The sequence below is a fragment of the Mesoplodon bidens genome, assembly GCF_964165515.1.
Source record: "Mesoplodon bidens genome assembly, contig: HAP1_SCAFFOLD_144, whole genome shotgun sequence".
NCBI lineage: Eukaryota > Metazoa > Chordata > Mammalia > Artiodactyla > Ziphiidae > Mesoplodon > Mesoplodon bidens.
In genome coordinates this window covers 154900-176822 of record NW_027671255.1, presented here as the reverse complement: position 1 = coordinate 176822, position 21923 = coordinate 154900, and the positions used below count along the sequence as shown (strand labels likewise).

The 21923-nt window shown below is 50.4% G+C and overlaps 1 protein-coding gene across 1 annotated transcript in view; it reads left to right on the top strand.

The window, feature by feature from the left end:
• Positions 1 to 20631, top strand: part of LOC308611661 (uncharacterized protein) — a gene marked incomplete at both ends in the record, with an annotated part of 39041 nt that extends 18410 nt beyond the window's left edge. Inside the window, 6 exons of the mRNA XM_081260366.1 lie at positions 4954 to 5547; positions 6332 to 6562; positions 14331 to 14924; positions 15709 to 15939; positions 19019 to 19612; positions 20397 to 20631. Of these exons, the coding sequence (XP_081116492.1) occupies positions 4954 to 5547; positions 6332 to 6562; positions 14331 to 14924; positions 15709 to 15939; positions 19019 to 19612; positions 20397 to 20631 (2479 nt within the window). The remainder of the gene's footprint in view (positions 1 to 4953; positions 5548 to 6331; positions 6563 to 14330; positions 14925 to 15708; positions 15940 to 19018; positions 19613 to 20396) is intronic.
• Between the last annotated feature and the right edge of the window lie 1292 nt (positions 20632 to 21923).

Below are 21923 nucleotides of genomic sequence, written 5' to 3'. Positions count from 1 at the left end.
AGGGTCAGCCTGTTCCCTATGGACGTGGTGGTTGGTTTAGGGGGAGGCTGGTGAGCCTGCCCCAAGGGGGTGGGGGCTTGGAGGCTCAACAAAGGGGTGTGTGATGCGATGGTGACGGGTCCCAAAGGGCTTGCGGTATAAATAGGGTCGGGTCAAGAGACTCTGGCAGAGTCCTGCAGGGAGGTGACGAGGTGCTTTCGTTCCCTCTCTCTCTCTCTCTCTCCGAGACTCAATTTGTGGCTGGTGGCTCTGTCTTGAACGAAGAGAGCCATGAGCAGTGAGAGTTTACCTCATTACACGGCCAATAGCTACTGTTCAGTGGGGGTGTCGAGGACCTCCATGGGGGTCCTGCAACGACAACTGTACGAGGGAGGAGAGTATGACATTTTCAAGTACGCTCCCATGTTTGAGAGCGACTTTATCCAGGTCAGCAAGGAAGGAGAACTGATTGACCTAGACAACCGCGTCCGAACGGTGACTGTGGGCGTCGCATCCACCAGCCCCCTCTTCCCACTACCTGACGTCATGCTGCTGGCCCGACCAAGGAAAGTCTGTGCCGGGATCACCAAGGGGAGAGGTTGCAAGCCCGTGAAGACCCTAGAGCTCACCAAGCTGCTCCCCTTGAAGTTTGTCAAGATCTCCATCCACAACCGGGAGAAACAGCAGCTGTGCCTGAATCTTGCTACCGGCCGGACTTTCTATCTGCAGCTGTGCCCCTCTTCCGACACACAAGAAGACCTCTTTTCCTATTGGGAAAAGCTTGTCTATATCCTGAGACCACCGGTAGACAGTTACAGCAGTACCCCGATGCTCCAAACTGGAGATGCAGCGACTACAGAGGATGCCAAAATCCTAGTGGTAAGCACCGACAGGGACTCAAGAACACGGGGCAGGGCGCTTCGGGAGAGCAGGGCAAAGCTGGTCCTTCATAGCCTTTGGTGCTCTCTGAGACTCGCCTGGGAAATACCTTCTACCGTTGAAAAGGGTCAGGGACAAACGAGCTATCACTACGGGAGTCACAACACTGGAGAGGTTCTGAGTGCTTCTCCACCTTGTCCCACGAGGCCGAGTTTCAGAGAGACCTTAGGTATCATCTCGGCTGCACTGGTCTCATCACCAGGGCTGTAATCCCTTCTAGAGCATCCTGACTGTCTGGTCTCTTCCTGAACACTTACCCCAGCCCAGGTAGTCTCAGCAGGTGGGGAACATCATTCACAGTTAGGAAGTCCTTCCTTCATTGTGTCTCCCCGGGAGTCCGACACGCTGACTCAAATCAGCCCCACCCGTGGAGTCACCAAAATGTACAAGGTGTGCATCCCTTGACCCAGGAACCCCACTTCTAGGAATCTGTCCTGCAGAGAGAGAAGCACAAGGGTATAAAGTTAAAGTGTATATCATCATGGAGAATTGTATCAGTGCTCTCCCTGACCCTGGGACTGTTCAAGTACAGTGGAGTGGCCGTTTGACAGGGGTGCAGTAGATGGGGTCTTGCATCCAATGGGAGCTTAGACTGGGTGATTTCAAAGGTTATTCTAAGTATAAGGCCTTGAGTTGCTCAGCTCCAGGATGAGAGAGGAGCGGACAGTTCTGAGCTCACTTTCTGTCATCTCTATCTTACCTGTCTCTCCTCCCCTTGGCTCAGACCACAGAGCTCCACAGAGAAAGGGATCAGGATGAGGTTGGGCTTCACAAGCTTCGTGACGTGACTGGAGCCACGTCTTGTGCTTATGTGGGGGGAGAGGGAATCCATCATGCCCCCCGTGGGTCACCTGCAGCCCTGAAAGGCGCCGAAGGATCGGCGGCAGGGATGACCGTGGGCCTGGCGGGAGCCACCATCGAGGATCCAGGAGAAAGCGGATCCGTCCAGGCCACTGCAGGTGCTGCCAGCCTATCCCTGCAGGACACGAACCTGGTCTCGGCGGGTGTTGCCAGCATATCCTCGACGGGGGCAGATGGTCCAGAGAGCAGCATGAGCATGGTGTTGCCAGCTGCAGTCACAACCAGCAAGCCTGCTGCTGGAAGAGCTGAAGGGAAGGTCGCAGCCCCCATGGTCTCCACCTTGCAGAGGGAAGGCTACACGTCTGAACGGGATGGAAGCCAGAAGGTCTCCCACCCCAGGGATGAAGCCTGGAAGGAAAAAAAGGAAAGAAGGACACGTCTTCATCGAGGAAAAGTTCCCATCACCGCAGGACAGGTGAAGGTCACCACAGGACACGAGGGGACAAGACCCAGAAAGCATCCTCCCACTGGTCCTCATGCGGCCATGAAAACCCCAAAGTTGACAAAGGAAGGGAGGACAGCTCGCAGACAGAGGAAGAGCCAGCCCGCCACCAGTTCGGGGACTCTAAGTAAGACCGCCAGTGAGATCCTCTCCGTCTTTAGGCACTTCAGTCATTCCCCATTCAGAACCAAGGCTCACACATGACCACTGGGAGGTAGACAAAGCCCCGGTTGGCTGGGATCCTTCCCTAGAGAGGCAATTCCTACTTTCTCTAATAAAGGAAACAATACAACTCCGAAAGAAATGCGATCTTGTGTTTTCTATGTCCCCTCGCCTGGTAGGGACTTGACAGTGACTTCTGTGGTGCGAATTGTGCTTTGGCCTGACACCCCAGAATCAAAATTTTGTTGTACAAGATAGGTATTAAGTATCATTAAGCCATTCACTAGGGCTGGAAATAGATGCACTCTACAGAAATTTTCATTGCGAGGTTGGGAATCTTTTGAAATAAGATTTAATATGTAAATAGCTTGGGGAGAAGACAAGCTGGGGGGAGTGACTGTGTGATGTGTATACTTGCGTTGCTGAATTAATTACTTAACTCATCAAGTATTTATTGGCTGTCCGTTCTGTGCCTAGCACGAGGCTATGTTATTGAACAACCATCCTTTTCTCAGCAAAGCACTTTGCTTTGGTTATGGGCACTCTGTAGAAGGCAAGGAAATAAGCACAGAAAAAGGTTTTCGTCGCTTGCTCGAAGGTCACACGTGCATAGCCACTGCCAGAAAGAGAAGCCTGTTTTCCCAGCAAGGCTTCTCCAGGGCACTTACGGTGGAGGGAGGACAAGTCTGCAGCCGGGGCTGAGCTTCAGGCCATAGCTGGGGTCAGAGGTTCACCTTATGAAAACAGAAACTCTCTCTGGCTTGTAAGGAAATCAAACCATTGGGAGTTATTTTACTTTGTGTAGGATAAAACAGAACACGGGGGGATCAGGGTTGTCATTGGCTCAACAAAGGGACACAATCTTTATGGTAGAAGCAGCACCAACGAGGAGTCAGGAAATCTGAGTTCCTATCCTGTCTGGGCCACTGACTCTCTTGGGTCACTCTGCCTCTCTGTAATGGTACCTCGGTGGGCAGCCACGGGGTCCCCAAGTGTAAAACCAATGGATTGGACCGCTGCAGTGATTCTTACCCTTGGTTGTATGTTGGGAGTTCCCTGGGGAGCTTCAAAACAAACAAACATACAAACAAAAAAACATTGATAGCCTGACCCCAATCCCAGAGATTCTGATGACATTTAAGTGGGGTAAGCCCTCCAGCACTGGGAGTTTTAAAAATCTCACCCAATAATTCTACTGTGCAGCAGCCAAGTTGGAAAACCACTGGGCTAGGAGGTCTGGGGGGCCTCTTTCAGCCCCAGTATGCCATAACTTTACAGTGGAAGACAGTAGTTCTCAAACATTCACATGCATAAGGATGACCTGGGAAGCCTATATAAAAAATAACATTTCTCACCATATGATAGCCCTTATACATGGACTCTAAAGTACGATGCAAATGAACATATCTGCAAAACAGAAACAGACTCCCAGACATAGAAGAGAGACTTGGGGTTTTCAGTGGGGTTGGGGGCAGGGAAGGATTGGGAGTTTGGGATTAGCAGATACAAACTACAGGGTGGATAAACAGCAGGGTCCTACTGTAGAGCACAGAGAGCTATAGTCAGTATCCTGTGATCAACCATAATGGAAAAGAATAGGAAAAAGACTATACATGAAATATACAAAGAATACACATGAAACTGAATCAGAAATTAACAGAAGAAATTAACACAACAGAAAGGAACACAACATTGCAAATCAACTATACGTCAATAAAAAAGACGGGGGGAAAGGAAAAAAATAGAAGCCAAGGTTGGGTTCCCTTTGTGGGGAGGGAGCACGCAGAAGAGGGGCTGGCAGGGTTCTATTCCTTGCTCTGGGTGGCAGCTACAAGGCTGCTCACTTTCTTGTTACTCATTAAGGTATATATTTATGGTTTGTGCACTTTCATGAATGTGTGTTATATTTCACAAGAAAAACAGTTTCTAAAACTGTAAAAAAATATAAATATAAAACGTTAGCCTCCTTGAAAAGAGAAAATGGGTGAGAAAATTCTCCATATCCTGGAAATGACAGTGCCAATGGGACTCTGACAGGTAGCACTCTTTCTAAGTTCCTGCCAGCACTGTGCTATATATGCTGGGGGCACAGAGAACAGCAATCCCCATAGGATGCCTGCCCTTAGCAAGTACACGGTCCACTTCCAGGATTTTATCCCCAGGACATCATTCAGCAGAAGCGCCAAGATGATGGAGATTTGTAACAACAACAAGACTGGAAACCACCCAGATATTTACAAAAGCAGGAGGGTTTTCTCAACCTTTTGAGTAGAAAGACTATCCAGCCTACCCACACGTATACCCTGGCAGGGTCAGCCTCTTCCCTATGGACGTGGTGGTTGGTTTAGGGGGAGGCAGGTGAGCCTGCCCCAAGGGGGTGGGGGCTTGGAGGCTCAACAAAGGGGTGTGTGATGCGATGGTGACGGGTCACAAAGGGCTTGCGGTATAAATAGGGTCGGGTCAAGAGACTCTGGCAGAGTCCTGCAGGGAGGTGACGAGGTGCTTTCGTTCCCTCTCTCTCTCTCTCTCCGAGACTCAATTTGTGGCTGGTGGCTCTGTCTTGAACGAAGAGAGCCATGAGCAGTGAGAGTTTACCTCATTACACGGCCAATAGCTACTGTTCAGTGGGGGTGTCGAGGACCTCCATGGGGGTCCTGCAACGACAACTGTACGAGGGAGGAGAGTATGACATTTTCAAGTACGCTCCCATGTTTGAGAGCGACTTTATCCAGGTCAGCAAGGAAGGAGAACTGATTGACCTAGACAACCGCGTCCGAACGGTGACTGTGGGCGTCGCATCCACCAGCCCCCTCTTCCCACTACCTGACGTCATGCTGCTGGCCCGACCAAGGAAAGTCTGTGCCGGGATCACCAAGGGGAGTGGTTGCAAGCCCGTGAAGACCCTAGAGCTCACCAAGCTGCTCCCCTTGAAGTTTGTCAAGATCTCCATCCACAACCGGGAGAAACAGCAGCTGTGCCTGAATCTTGCTACCGGCCGGACTTTCTATCTGCAGCTGTGCCCCTCTTCCGACGCACAAGAAGACCTCTTTTCCTATTGGGAAAAGCTTGTCTATATCCTGAGACCACCGGTAGACAGTTACAGCAGTACCCCGATGCTCCAAACTGGAGATGCAGCGACTACAGAGGATGCCAAAATCCTAGTGGTAAGCACCGACAGGGACTCAAGAACACGGGGCAGGGCGCTTCGGGAGAGCAGGGCAAAGCTGGTCCTTCATAGCCTTTGGTGCTCTCTGAGACTCGCCTGGGAAATACCTTCTACCGTTGAAAAGGGTCAGGGACAAACGAGCTATCACTACGGGAGTCACAACACTGGAGAGGTTCTGAGTGCTTCTCCACCTTGTCCCACGAGGCCGAGTTTCAGAGAGACCTTAGGTATCATCTCGGCTGCACTGGTCTCATCACCAGGGCTGTAATCCCTTCTAGAGCATCCTGACTGTCTGGTCTCTTCCTGAACACTTACCCCAGCCCAGGTAGTCTCAGCAGGTGGGGAACATCATTCACAGTTAGGAAGTCCTTCCTTCATTGTGTCTCCCCGGGAGTCCGACACGCTGACTCAAATCAGCCCCACCCGTGGAGTCACCAAAATGTACAAGGTGTGCATCCCTTGACCCAGGAACCCCACTTCTAGGAATCTGTCCTGCAGAGAGAGAAGCACAAGGGTATAAAGTTAAAGTGTATATCATCATGGAGAATTGTATCAGTGCTCTCCCTGACCCTGGGACTGTTCAAGTACAGTGGAGTGGCCGTTTGACAGGGGTGTAGTAGATGGGGTCTTGCATCCAATGGGAGCTTAGACTGGGTGATTTCAAAGGTTATTCTAAGTATAAGGCCTTGAGTTGCTCAGCTCCAGGATGAGAGAGGAGCGGACAGTTCTGAGCTCACTTTCTGTCATCTCTATCTTACCTGTCTCTCCTCCCCTTGGCTCAGACCACAGAGCTCCACAGAGAAAGGGATCAGGATGAGGTTGGGCTTCACAAGCTTCGTGACGTGACTGGAGCCACGTCTTGTGCTTATGTGGGGGGAGAGGGAATCCATCATGCCCCCCGTGGGTCACCTGCAGCCCTGAAAGGCGCCGAAGGATCGGCGGCAGGGATGACCGTGGGCCTGGCGGGAGCCACCATCGAGGATCCAGGAGAAAGCGGATCCGTCCAGGCCACTGCAGGTGCTGCCAGCCTATCCCTGCAGGACACGAACCTGGTCTCGGCGGGTGTTGCCAGCATATCCTCGACGGGGGCAGATGGTCCAGAGAGCAGCATGAGCATGGTGTTGCCAGCTGCAGTCACAACCAGCAAGCCTGCTGCTGGAAGAGCTGAAGGGAAGGTCGCAGCCCCCATGGTCTCCACCTTGCAGAGCGAAGGCTACACGTCTGAACGGGATGGAAGCCAGAAGGTCTCCCACCCCAGGGATGAAGCCTGGAAGGAAAAAAAGGAAAGAAGGACACGTCTTCATCGAGGAAAAGTTCCCATCACCGCAGGACAGGTGAAGGTCACCACAGGACACGAGGGGACAAGACCCAGAAAGCATCCTCCCACTGGTCCTCATGCGGCCATGAAAACCCCAAAGTTGACAAAGGAAGGGAGGACAGCTCGCAGACAGAGGAAGAGCCAGCCCGCCACCAGTTCGGGGACTCTAAGTAAGACCGCCAGTGAGATCCTCTCCGTCTTTAGGCACTTCAGTCATTCCCCATTCAGAACCAAGGCTCACACATGACCACTGGGAGGTAGACAAAGCCCCGGTTGGCTGGGATCCTTCCCTAGAGAGGCAATTCCTACTTTCTCTAATAAAGGAAACAATACAACTCCGAAAGAAATGCGATCTTGTGTTTTCTATGTCCCCTCGCCTGGTAGGGACTTGACAGTGACTTCTGTGGTGTGAATTGTGCTTTGGCCTGACACCCCAGAATCAAAATTTTGTTGTACAAGATAGGTATTAAGTATCATTAAGCCATTCACTAGGGCTGGAAATAGATGCACTCTACAGAAATTTTCATTGCGAGGTTGGGAATCTTTTGAAATAAGATTTAATATGTAAATAGCTTGGGGAGAAGACAAGCTGGGGGGAGTGACTGTGTGATGTGTATACTTGCGTTGCTGAATTAATTACTTAACTCATCAAGTATTTATTGGCTGTCCGTTCTGTGCCTAGCACGAGGCTATGTTATTGAACAACCATCCTTTTCTCAGCAAAGCACTTTGCTTTGGTTATGGGCACTCTGTAGAAGGCAAGGAAATAAGCACAGAAAAAGGTTTTCGTCGCTTGCTCGAAGGTCACACGTGCATAGCCACTGCCAGAAAGAGAAGCCTGCTTTCCCAGCAAGGCTTCTCCAGGGCACTTAGGGTGGAGGGCGGACAAGTCTGCAGCCGGGGCTGAGCTTCAGGCCATAGCTGGGGTCAGAGGTTCACCTTATGAAAACAGAAACTCTCTCTGGCTTGTAAGGAAATCAAACCATTGGGAGCTATTTTACTTTGTGTAGGATAAAACAGAACACGGGGGGATCAGGGATGTCATTGGCTCAACAAAGGGACACAATCTTTATGGTAGAAGCAGCACCAACGAGGAGTCAGGAAATCTGAGTTCCTATCCTGTCTGGGCCACTGACTCTCTTGGGTCACTCTGCCTCTCTGTAATGGTACCTCGGTGGGCAGCCATGGGGTCCCCAACTGTAAAACCAATGGATTGGACCGCTGCAGTGATTCTTACCCTTGGTTGTATGTTGGGAGTTCCCTGGGGAGCTTCAAAACAAACAAACAAACAAAAAAAAAACATTGATAGCCTGACCCCAATCCCAGAGATTCTGATGACATTTAAGTGGGGTAAGCCCTCCAGCACTGGGAGTTTTAAAAATCTCACCCAATAATTCTACTGTGCAGCAGCCAAGTTGGAAAACCACTGGGCTAGGAGGTCTGGGGGGCCTCTTTCAGCCCCAGTATGCCATAACTTTACAGTGGAAGACAGTAGTTCTCAAACATTCACATGCATAAGGATGACCTGGGAAGCCTATATAAAAAATAACATTTCTCACCATATGATAGCCCTTATACATGGACTCTAAAGTACGATGCAAATGAACATATCTGCAAAACAGAAACAGACTCCCAGACATAGAAGAGAGACTTGGGGTTTTCAGTGGGGTTGGGGGCAGGGAAGGATTGGGAGTTTGGGATTAGCAGATACAAACTACAGGGTGGATAAACAGCAGGGTCCTACTGTAGAGCACAGAGAGCTATAGTCAGTATCCTGTGATCAACCATAATGGAAAAGAATAGGAAAAAGACTATACATGAAATATACAAAGAATACACATGAAACTGAATCAGAAATTAACAGAAGAAATTAACACAACAGAAAGGAACACAACATTGCAAATCAACTATACGTCAATAAAAAAGAAGGGGGGAAAGGAAAAAAATAGAAGCCAAGGTTGGGTTCCCTTTGTGGGGAGGGAGCACGCAGAAGAGGGGCTGGCAGGGTTCTATTCCTTGCTCTGGGTGGCAGCTACAAGGCTGCTCACTTTCTTGTTACTCATTAAGGTATATATTTATGGTTTGTGCACTTTCATGAATGTGTGTTATATTTCACAAGAAAAACAGTTTCTAAAACTGTAAAAAAATATAAATATAAAACGTTAGCCTCCTTGAAAAGAGAAAATGGGTGAGAAAATTCTCCATATCCTGGAAATGACAGTACCAATGGGACTCTGACAGGTAGCACTCTTTCTAAGTTCCTGCCAGCACTGTGCTATATATGCTGGGGGCACAGAGAACAGCAATCCCCATAGGATGCCTGCCCTTAGCAAGTACACGGTCCACTTCCAGGATTTTATCCCCAGGACATCATTCAGCAGAAGCGCCAAGATGATGGAGATTTGTAACAACAACAAGACTGGAAACCACCCAGATATTTACAAAAGCAGGAGGGTTTTCTCAACCTTTTGAGTAGAAAGACTATCCAGCCTACCCACACGTATACCCTGGCAGGGTCAGCCTGTTCCCTATGGACGTGGTGGTTGGTTTAGGGGGAGGCAGGTGAGCCTGCCCCAAGGGGGTGGGGGCTTGGAGGCTCAACAAAGGGGTGTGTGATGCGATGGTGACGGGTCACAAAGGGCTTGCGGTATAAATAGGGTCGGGTCAAGAGACTCTGGCAGAGTCCTGCAGGGAGGTGACGAGGTGCTTTCGTTCCCTCTCTCTCTCTCTCTCCGAGACTCAATTTGTGGCTGGTGGCTCTGTCTTGAACGAAGAGAGCCATGAGCAGTGAGAGTTTACCTCATTACACGGCCAATAGCTACTGTTCAGTGGGGGTGTCGAGGACCTCCATGGGGGTCCTGCAACGACAACTGTACGAGGGAGGAGAGTATGACATTTTCAAGTACGCTCCCATGTTTGAGAGCGACTTTATCCAGGTCAGCAAGGAAGGAGAACTGATTGACCTAGACAACCGCGTCCGAACGGTGACTGTGGGCGTCGCATCCACCAGCCCCCTCTTCCCACTACCTGACGTCATGCTGCTGGCCCGACCAAGGAAAGTCTGTGCCGGGATCACCAAGGGGAGTGGTTGCAAGCCCGTGAAGACCCTAGAGCTCACCAAGCTGCTCCCCTTGAAGTTTGTCAAGATCTCCATCCACAACCGGGAGAAACAGCAGCTGTGCCTGAATCTTGCTACCGGCCGGACTTTCTATCTGCAGCTGTGCCCCTCTTCCGACGCACAAGAAGACCTCTTTTCCTATTGGGAAAAGCTTGTCTATATCCTGAGACCACCGGTAGACAGTTACAGCAGTACCCCGATGCTCCAAACTGGAGATGCAGCGACTACAGAGGATGCCAAAATCCTAGTGGTAAGCACCGACAGGGACTCAAGAACACGGGGCAGGGCGCTTCGGGAGAGCAGGGCAAAGCTGGTCCTTCATAGCCTTTGGTGCTCTCTGAGACTCGCCTGGGAAATACCTTCTACCGTTGAAAAGGGTCAGGGACAAACGAGCTATCACTACGGGAGTCACAACACTGGAGAGGTTCTGAGTGCTTCTCCACCTTGTCCCACGAGGCCGAGTTTCAGAGAGACCTTAGGTATCATCTCGGCTGCACTGGTCTCATCACCAGGGCTGTAATCCCTTCTAGAGCATCCTGACTGTCTGGTCTCTTCCTGAACACTTACCCCAGCCCAGGTAGTCTCAGCAGGTGGGGAACATCATTCACAGTTAGGAAGTCCTTCCTTCATTGTGTCTCCCCGGGAGTCCGACACGCTGACTCAAATCAGCCCCACCCGTGGAGTCACCAAAATGTACAAGGTGTGCATCCCTTGACCCAGGAACCCCACTTCTAGGAATCTGTCCTGCAGAGAGAGAAGCACAAGGGTATAAAGTTAAAGTGTATATCATCATGGAGAATTGTATCAGTGCTCTCCCTGACCCTGGGACTGTTCAAGTACAGTGGAGTGGCCGTTTGACAGGGGTGCAGTAGATGGGGTCTTGCATCCAATGGGAGCTTAGACTGGGTGATTTCAAAGGTTATTCTAAGTATAAGGCCTTGAGTTGCTCAGCTCCAGGATGAGAGAGGAGCGGACAGTTCTGAGCTCACTTTCTGTCATCTCTATCTTACCTGTCTCTCCTCCCCTTGGCTCAGACCACAGAGCTCCACAGAGAAAGGGATCAGGATGAGGTTGGGCTTCACAAGCTTCGTGACGTGACTGGAGCCACGTCTTGTGCTTATGTGGGGGGAGAGGGAATCCATCATGCCCCCCGTGGGTCACCTGCAGCCCTGAAAGGCGCCGAAGGATCGGCGGCAGGGATGACCGTGGGCCTGGCGGGAGCCACCATCGAGGATCCAGGAGAAAGCGGATCCGTCCAGGCCACTGCAGGTGCTGCCAGCCTATCCCTGCAGGACACGAACCTGGTCTCGGCGGGTGTTGCCAGCATATCCTCGACGGGGGCAGATGGTCCAGAGAGCAGCATGAGCATGGTGTTGCCAGCTGCAGTCACAACCAGCAAGCCTGCTGCTGGAAGAGCTGAAGGGAAGGTCGCAGCCCCCATGGTCTCCACCTTGCAGAGGGAAGGCTACACGTCTGAACGGGATGGAAGCCAGAAGGTCTCCCACCCCAGGGATGAAGCCTGGAAGGAAAAAAAGGAAAGAAGGACACGTCTTCATCGAGGAAAAGTTCCCATCACCGCAGGACAGGTGAAGGTCACCACAGGACACGAGGGGACAAGACCCAGAAAGCATCCTCCCACTGGTCCTCATGCGGCCATGAAAACCCCAAAGTTGACAAAGGAAGGGAGGACAGCTCGCAGACAGAGGAAGAGCCAGCCCGCCACCAGTTCGGGGACTCTAAGTAAGACCGCCAGTGAGATCCTCTCCGTCTTTAGGCACTTCAGTCATTCCCCATTCAGAACCAAGGCTCACACATGACCACTGGGAGGTAGACAAAGCCCCGGTTGGCTGGGATCCTTCCCTAGAGAGGCAATTCCTACTTTCTCTAATAAAGGAAACAATACAACTCCGAAAGAAATGCGATCTTGTGTTTTCTATGTCCCCTCGCCTGGTAGGGACTTGACAGTGACTTCTGTGGTGCGAATTGTGCTTTGGCCTGACACCCCAGAATCAAAATTTTGTTGTACAAGATAGGTATTAAGTATCATTAAGCCATTCACTAGGGCTGGAAATAGATGCACTCTACAGAAATTTTCATTGCGAGGTTGGGAATCTTTTGAAATAAGATTTAATATGTAAATAGCTTGGGGAGAAGACAAGCTGGGGGGAGTGACTGTGTGATGTGTATACTTGCGTTGCTGAATTAATTACTTAACTCATCAAGTATTTATTGGCTGTCCGTTCTGTGCCTAGCACGAGGCTATGTTATTGAACAACCATCCTTTTCTCAGCAAAGCACTTTGCTTTGGTTATGGGCACTCTGTAGAAGGCAAGGAAATAAGCACAGAAAAAGGTTTTCGTCGCTTGCTCAAAGGTCACACGTGCATAGCCACTGCCAGAAAGAGAAGCCTGTTTTCCCAGCAAGGCTTCTCCAGGGCACTTACGGTGGAGGGAGGACAAGTCTGCAGCCGGGGCTGAGCTTCAGGCCATAGCTGGGGTCAGAGGTTCACCTTATGAAAACAGAAACTCTCTCTGGCTTGTAAGGAAATCAAACCATTGGGAGTTATTTTACTTTGTGTAGGATAAAACAGAACACGGGGGGATCAGGGTTGTCATTGGCTCAACAAAGGGACACAATCTTTATGGTAGAAGCAGCACCAACGAGGAGTCAGGAAATCTGAGTTCCTATCCTGTCTGGGCCACTGACTCTCTTGGGTCACTCTGCCTCTCTGTAATGGTACCTCGGTGGGCAGCCACGGGGTCCCCAAGTGTAAAACCAATGGATTGGACCGCTGCAGTGATTCTTACCCTTGGTTGTATGTTGGGAGTTCCCTGGGGAGCTTCAAAACAAACAAACAAACAAACAAAAAAACATTGATAGCCTGACCCCAATCCCAGAGATTCTGATGACATTTAAGTGGGGTAAGCCCTCCAGCACTGGGAGTTTTAAAAATCTCACCCAATAATTCTACTGTGCAGCAGCCAAGTTGGAAAACCACTGGGCTAGGAGGTCTGGGGGGCCTCTTTCAGCCCCAGTATGCCATAACTTTACAGTGGAAGACAGTAGTTCTCAAACATTCACATGCATAAGGATGACCTGGGAAGCCTATATAAAAAATAACATTTCTCACCATATGATAGCCCTTATACATGGACTCTAAAGTACGATGCAAATGAACATATCTGCAAAACAGAAACAGACTCCCAGACATAGAAGAGAGACTTGGGGTTTTCAGTGGGGTTGGGGGCAGGGAAGGATTGGGAGTTTGGGATTAGCAGATACAAACTACAGGGTGGATAAACAGCAGGGTCCTACTGTAGAGCACAGAGAGCTATAGTCAGTATCCTGTGATCAACCATAATGGAAAAGAATAGGAAAAAGACTATACATGAAATATACAAAGAATACACATGAAACTGAATCAGAAATTAACAGAAGAAATTAACACAACAGAAAGGAACACAACATTGCAAATCAACTATACGTCAATAAAAAAGACGGGGGGAAAGGAAAAAAATAGAAGCCAAGGTTGGGTTCCCTTTGTGGGGAGGGAGCACGCAGAAGAGGGGCTGGCAGGGTTCTATTCCTTGCTCTGGGTGGCAGCTACAAGGCTGCTCACTTTCTTGTTACTCATTAAGGTATATATTTATGGTTTGTGCACTTTCATGAATGTGTGTTATATTTCACAAGAAAAACAGTTTCTAAAACTGTAAAAAAATATAAATATAAAACGTTAGCCTCCTTGAAAAGAGAAAATGGGTGAGAAAATTCTCCATATCCTGGAAATGACAGTGCCAATGGGACTCTGACAGGTAGCACTCTTTCTAAGTTCCTGCCAGCACTGTGCTATATATGCTGGGGGCACAGAGAACAGCAATCCCCATAGGATGCCTGCCCTTAGCAAGTACACGGTCCACTTCCAGGATTTTATCCCCAGGACATCATTCAGCAGAAGCGCCAAGATGATGGAGATTTGTAACAACAACAAGACTGGAAACCACCCAGATATTTACAAAAGCAGGAGGGTTTTCTCAACCTTTTGAGTAGAAAGACTATCCAGCCTACCCACACGTATACCCTGGCAGGGTCAGCCTCTTCCCTATGGACGTGGTGGTTGGTTTAGGGGGAGGCAGGTGAGCCTGCCCCAAGGGGGTGGGGGCTTGGAGGCTCAACAAAGGGGTGTGTGATGCGATGGTGACGGGTCACAAAGGGCTTGCGGTATAAATAGGGTCGGGTCAAGAGACTCTGGCAGAGTCCTGCAGGGAGGTGACGAGGTGCTTTCGTTCCCTCTCTCTCTCTCTCTCCGAGACTCAATTTGTGGCTGGTGGCTCTGTCTTGAACGAAGAGAGCCATGAGCAGTGAGAGTTTACCTCATTACACGGCCAATAGCTACTGTTCAGTGGGGGTGTCGAGGACCTCCATGGGGGTCCTGCAACGACAACTGTACGAGGGAGGAGAGTATGACATTTTCAAGTACGCTCCCATGTTTGAGAGCGACTTTATCCAGGTCAGCAAGGAAGGAGAACTGATTGACCTAGACAACCGCGTCCGAACGGTGACTGTGGGCGTCGCATCCACCAGCCCCCTCTTCCCACTACCTGACGTCATGCTGCTGGCCCGACCAAGGAAAGTCTGTGCCGGGATCACCAAGGGGAGTGGTTGCAAGCCCGTGAAGACCCTAGAGCTCACCAAGCTGCTCCCCTTGAAGTTTGTCAAGATCTCCATCCACAACCGGGAGAAACAGCAGCTGTGCCTGAATCTTGCTACCGGCCGGACTTTCTATCTGCAGCTGTGCCCCTCTTCCGACGCACAAGAAGACCTCTTTTCCTATTGGGAAAAGCTTGTCTATATCCTGAGACCACCGGTAGACAGTTACAGCAGTACCCCGATGCTCCAAACTGGAGATGCAGCGACTACAGAGGATGCCAAAATCCTAGTGGTAAGCACCGACAGGGACTCAAGAACACGGGGCAGGGCGCTTCGGGAGAGCAGGGCAAAGCTGGTCCTTCATAGCCTTTGGTGCTCTCTGAGACTCGCCTGGGAAATACCTTCTACCGTTGAAAAGGGTCAGGGACAAACGAGCTATCACTACGGGAGTCACAACACTGGAGAGGTTCTGAGTGCTTCTCCACCTTGTCCCACGAGGCCGAGTTTCAGAGAGACCTTAGGTATCATCTCGGCTGCACTGGTCTCATCACCAGGGCTGTAATCCCTTCTAGAGCATCCTGACTGTCTGGTCTCTTCCTGAACACTTACCCCAGCCCAGGTAGTCTCAGCAGGTGGGGAACATCATTCACAGTTAGGAAGTCCTTCCTTCATTGTGTCTCCCCGGGAGTCCGACACGCTGACTCAAATCAGCCCCACCCGTGGAGTCACCAAAATGTACAAGGTGTGCATCCCTTGACCCAGGAACCCCACTTCTAGGAATCTGTCCTGCAGAGAGAGAAGCACAAGGGTATAAAGTTAAAGTGTATATCATCATGGAGAATTGTATCAGTGCTCTCCCTGACCCTGGGACTGTTCAAGTACAGTGGAGTGGCCGTTTGACAGGGGTGTAGTAGATGGGGTCTTGCATCCAATGGGAGCTTAGACTGGGTGATTTCAAAGGTTATTCTAAGTATAAGGCCTTGAGTTGCTCAGCTCCAGGATGAGAGAGGAGCGGACAGTTCTGAGCTCACTTTCTGTCATCTCTATCTTACCTGTCTCTCCTCCCCTTGGCTCAGACCACAGAGCTCCACAGAGAAAGGGATCAGGATGAGGTTGGGCTTCACAAGCTTCGTGACGTGACTGGAGCCACGTCTTGTGCTTATGTGGGGGGAGAGGGAATCCATCATGCCCCCCGTGGGTCACCTGCAGCCCTGAAAGGCGCCGAAGGATCGGCGGCAGGGATGACCGTGGGCCTGGCGGGAGCCACCATCGAGGATCCAGGAGAAAGCGGATCCGTCCAGGCCACTGCAGGTGCTGCCAGCCTATCCCTGCAGGACACGAACCTGGTCTCGGCGGGTGTTGCCAGCATATCCTCGACGGGGGCAGATGGTCCAGAGAGCAGCATGAGCATGGTGTTGCCAGCTGCAGTCACAACCAGCAAGCCTGCTGCTGGAAGAGCTGAAGGGAAGGTCGCAGCCCCCATGGTCTCCACCTTGCAGAGCGAAGGCTACACGTCTGAACGGGATGGAAGCCAGAAGGTCTCCCACCCCAGGGATGAAGCCTGGAAGGAAAAAAAGGAAAGAAGGACACGTCTTCATCGAGGAAAAGTTCCCATCACCGCAGGACAGGTGAAGGTCACCACAGGACACGAGGGGACAAGACCCAGAAAGCATCCTCCCACTGGTCCTCATGCGGCCATGAAAACCCCAAAGTTGACAAAGGAAGGGAGGACAGCTCGCAGACAGAGGAAGAGCCAGCCCGCCACCAGTTCGGGGACTCTAAGTAAGACCGCCAGTGAGATCCTCTCCGTCTTTAGGCACTTCAGTCATTCCCCATTCAGAACCAAGGCTCACACATGACCACTGGGAGGTAGACAAAGCCCCGGTTGGCTGGGATCCTTCCCTAGAGAGGCAATTCCTACTTTCTCTAATAAAGGAAACAATACAACTCCGAAAGAAATGCGATCTTGTGTTTTCTATGTCCCCTCGCCTGGTAGGGACTTGACAGTGACTTCTGTGGTGTGAATTGTGCTTTGGCCTGACACCCCAGAATCAAAATTTTGTTGTACAAGATAGGTATTAAGTATCATTAAGCCATTCACTAGGGCTGGAAATAGATGCACTCTACAGAAATTTTCATTGCGAGGTTGGGAATCTTTTGAAATAAGATTTAATATGTAAATAGCTTGGGGAGAAGACAAGCTGGGGGGAGTGACTGTGTGATGTGTATACTTGCGTTGCTGAATTAATTACTTAACTCATCAAGTATTTATTGGCTGTCCGTTCTGTGCCTAGCACGAGGCTATGTTATTGAACAACCATCCTTTTCTCAGCAAAGCACTTTGCTTTGGTTATGGGCACTCTGTAGAAGGCAAGGAAATAAGCACAGAAAAAGGTTTTCGTCGCTTGCTCGAAGGTCACACGTGCATAGCCACTGCCAGAAAGAGAAGCCTGCTTTCCCAGCAAGGCTTCTCCAGGGCACTTAGGGTGGAGGGCGGACAAGTCTGCAGCCGGGGCTGAGCTTCAGGCCATAGCTGGGGTCAGAGGTTCACCTTATGAAAACAGAAACTCTCTCTGGCTTGTAAGGAAATCAAACCATTGGGAGCTATTTTACTTTGTGTAGGATAAAACAGAACACGGGGGGATCAGGGATGTCATTGGCTCAACAAAGGGACACAATCTTTATGGTAGAAGCAGCACCAACGAGGAGTCAGGAAATCTGAGTTCCTATCCTGTCTGGGCCACTGACTCTCTTGGGTCACTCTGCCTCTCTGTAATGGTACCTCGGTGGGCAGCCATGGGGTCCCCAACTGTAAAACCAATGGATTGGACCGCTGCAGTGATTCTTACCCTTGGTTGTATGTTGGGAGTTCCCTGGGGAGCTTCAAAACAAACAAACAAACAAAAAAAAAACATTGATAGCCTGACCCCAATCCCAGAGATTCTGATGACATTTAAGTGGGGTAAGCCCTCCAGCACTGGGAGTTTTAAAAATCTCACCCAATAATTCTACTGTGCAGCAGCCAAGTTGGAAAACCACTGGGCTAGGAGGTCTGGGGGGCCTCTTTCAGCCCCAGTATGCCATAACTTTACAGTGGAAGACAGTAGTTCTCAAACATTCACATGCATAAGGATGACCTGGGAAGCCTATATAAAAAATAACATTTCTCACCATATGATAGCCCTTATACATGGACTCTAAAGTACGATGCAAATGAACATATCTGCAAAACAGAAACAGACTCCCAGACATAGAAGAGAGACTTGGGGTTTTCAGTGGGGTTGGGGGCAGGGAAGGATTGGGAGTTTGGGATTAGCAGATACAAACTACAGGGTGGATAAACAGCAGGGTCCTACTGTAGAGCACAGAGAGCTATAGTCAGTATCCTGTGATCAACCATAATGGAAAAGAATAGGAAAAAGACTATACATGAAATATACAAAGAATACACATGAAACTGAATCAGAAATTAACAGAAGAAATTAACACAACAGAAAGGAACACAACATTGCAAATCAACTATACGTCAATAAAAAAGAAGGGGGGAAAGGAAAAAAATAGAAGCCAAGGTTGGGTTCCCTTTGTGGGGAGGGAGCACGCAGAAGAGGGGCTGGCAGGGTTCTATTCCTTGCTCTGGGTGGCAGCTACAAGGCTGCTCACTTTCTTGTTACTCATTAAGGTATATATTTATGGTTTGTGCACTTTCATGAATGTGTGTTATATTTCACAAGAAAAACAGTTTCTAAAACTGTAAAAAAATATAAATATAAAACGTTAGCCTCCTTGAAAAGAGAAAATGGGTGAGAAAATTCTCCATATCCTGGAAATGACAGTACCAATGGGACTCTGACAGGTAGCACTCTTTCTAAGTTCCTGCCAGCACTGTGCTATATATGCTGGGGGCACAGAGAACAGCAATCCCCATAGGATGCCTGCCCTTAGCAAGTACACGGTCCACTTCCAGGATTTTATCCCCAGGACATCATTCAGCAGAAGCGCCAAGATGATGGAGATTTGTAACAACAACAAGACTGGAAACCACCCAGATATTTACAAAAGCAGGAGGGTTTTCTCAACCTTTTGAGTAGAAAGACTATCCAGCCTACCCACACGTATACCCTGGCAGGGTCAGCCTGTTCCCTATGGACGTGGTGGTTGGTTTAGGGGGAGGCAGGTGAGCCTGCCCCAAGGGGGTGGGGGCTTGGAGGCTCAACAAAGGGGTGTGTGATGCGATGGTGACGGGTCACAAAGGGCTTGCGGTATAAATAGGGTCGGGTCAAGAGACTCTGGCAGAGTCCTGCAGGGAGGTGACGAGGTGCTTTCGTTCCCTCTCTCTCTCTCTCTCCGAGACTCAATTTGTGGCTGGTGGCTCTGTCTTGAACGAAGAGAGCCATGAGCAGTGAGAGTTTACCTCATTACACGGCCAATAGCTACTGTTCAGTGGGGGTGTCGAGGACCTCCATGGGGGTCCTGCAACGACAACTGTACGAGGGAGGAGAGTATGACATTTTCAAGTACGCTCCCATGTTTGAGAGCGACTTTATCCAGGTCAGCAAGGAAGGAGAACTGATTGACCTAGACAACCGCGTCCGAACGGTGACTGTGGGCGTCGCATCCACCAGCCCCCTCTTCCCACTACCTGACGTCATGCTGCTGGCCCGACCAAGGAAAGTCTGTGCCGGGATCACCAAGGGGAGTGGTTGCAAGCCCGTGAAGACCCTAGAGCTCACCAAGCTGCTCCCCTTGAAGTTTGTCAAGATCTCCATCCACAACCGGGAGAAACAGCAGCTGTGCCTGAATCTTGCTACCGGCCGGACTTTCTATCTGCAGCTGTGCCCCTCTTCCGACGCACAAGAAGACCTCTTTTCCTATTGGGAAAAGCTTGTCTATATCCTGAGACCACCGGTAGACAGTTACAGCAGTACCCCGATGCTCCAAACTGGAGATGCAGCGACTACAGAGGATGCCAAAATCCTAGTGGTAAGCACCGACAGGGACTCAAGAACACGGGGCAGGGCGCTTCGGGAGAGCAGGGCAAAGCTGGTCCTTCATAGCCTTTGGTGCTCTCTGAGACTCGCCTGGGAAATACCTTCTACCGTTGAAAAGGGTCAGGGACAAACGAGCTATCACTACGGGAGTCACAACACTGGAGAGGTTCTGAGTGCTTCTCCACCTTGTCCCACGAGGCCGAGTTTCAGAGAGACCTTAGGTATCATCTCGGCTGCACTGGTCTCATCACCAGGGCTGTAATCCCTTCTAGAGCATCCTGACTGTCTGGTCTCTTCCTGAACACTTACCCCAGCCCAGGTAGTCTCAGCAGGTGGGGAACATCATTCACAGTTAGGAAGTCCTTCCTTCATTGTGTCTCCCCGGGAGTCCGACACGCTGACTCAAATCAGCCCCACCCGTGGAGTCACCAAAATGTACAAGGTGTGCATCCCTTGACCCAGGAACCCCACTTCTAGGAATCTGTCCTGCAGAGAGAGAAGCACAAGGGTATAAAGTTAAAGTGTATATCATCATGGAGAATTGTATCAGTGCTCTCCCTGACCCTGGGACTGTTCAAGTACAGTGGAGTGGCCGTTTGACAGGGGTGCAGTAGATGGGGTCTTGCATCCAATGGGAGCTTAGACTGGGTGATTTCAAAGGTTATTCTAAGTATAAGGCCTTGAGTTGCTCAGCTCCAGGATGAGAGAGGAGCGGACAGTTCTGAGCTCACTTTCTGTCATCTCTATCTTACCTGTCTCTCCTCCCCTTGGCTCAGACCACAGAGCTCCACAGAGAAAGGGATCAGGATGAGGTTGGGCTTCACAAGCTTCGTGACGTGACTGGAGCCACGTCTTGTGCTTATGTGGGGGGAGAGGGAATCCATCATGCCCCCCGTGGGTCACCTGCAGCCCTGAAAGGCGCCGAAGGATCGGCGGCAGGGATGACCGTGGGCCTGGCGGGAGCCACCATCGAGGATCCAGGAGAAAGCGGATCCGTCCAGGCCACTGCAGGTGCTGCCAGCCTATCCCTGCAGGACACGAACCTGGTCTCGGCGGGTGTTGCCAGCATATCCTCGACGGGGGCAGATGGTCCAGAGAGCAGCATGAGCATGGTGTTGCCAGCTGCAGTCACAACCAGCAAGCCTGCTGCTGGAAGAGCTGAAGGGAAGGTCGCAGCCCCCATGGTCTCCACCTTGCAGAGCGAAGGCTACACGTCTGAACGGGATGGAAGCCAGAAGGTCTCCCACCCCAGGGATGAAGCCTGGAAGGAAAAAAAGGAAAGAAGGACACGTCTTCATCGAGGAAAAGTTCCCATCACCGCAGGACAGGTGAAGGTCACCACAGGACACGAGGGGACAAGACCCAGAAAGCATCCTCCCACTGGTCCTCATGCGGCCATGAAAACCCCAAAGTTGACAAAGGAAGGGAGGACAGCTCGCAGACAGAGGAAGAGCCAGCCCGCCACCAGTTCGGGGACTCTAAGTAAGACCGCCAGTGAGATCCTCTCCGTCTTTAGGCACTTCAGTCATTCCCCATTCAGAACCAAGGCTCACACATGACCACTGGGAGGTAGACAAAGCCCCGGTTGGCTGGGATCCTTCCCTAGAGAGGCAATTCCTACTTTCTCTAATAAAGGAAACAATACAACTCCGAAAGAAATGCGATCTTGTGTTTTCTATGTCCCCTCGCCTGGTAGGGACTTGACAGTGACTTCTGTGGTGTGAATTGTGCTTTGGCCTGACACCCCAGAATCAAAATTTTGTTGTACAAGATAGGTATTAAGTATCATTAAGCCATTCACTAGGGCTGGAAATAGATGCACTCTACAGAAATTTTCATTGCGAGGTTGGGAATCTTTTGAAATAAGATTTAATATGTAAATAGCTTGGGGAGAAGACAAGCTGGGGGGAGTGACTGTGTGATGTGTATACTTGCGTTGCTGAATTAATTACTTAACTCATCAAGTATTTATTGGCTGTCCGTTCTGTGCCTAGCACGAGGCTATGTTATTGAACAACCATCCTTTTCTCAGCAAAGCACTTTGCTTTGGTTATGGGCACTCTGTAGAAGGCAAGGAAATAAGCACAGAAAAAGGTTTTCGTCGCTTGCTCGAAGGTCACACGTGCATAGCCACTGCCAGAAAGAGAAGCCTGCTTTCCCAGCAAGGCTTCTCCAGGGCACTTAGGGTGGAGGGCGGACAAGTCTGCAGCCGGGGCTGAGCTTCAGGCCATAGCTGGGGTCAGAGGTTCACCTTATGAAAACAGAAACTCTCTCTGGCTTGTAAGGAAATCAAACCATTGGGA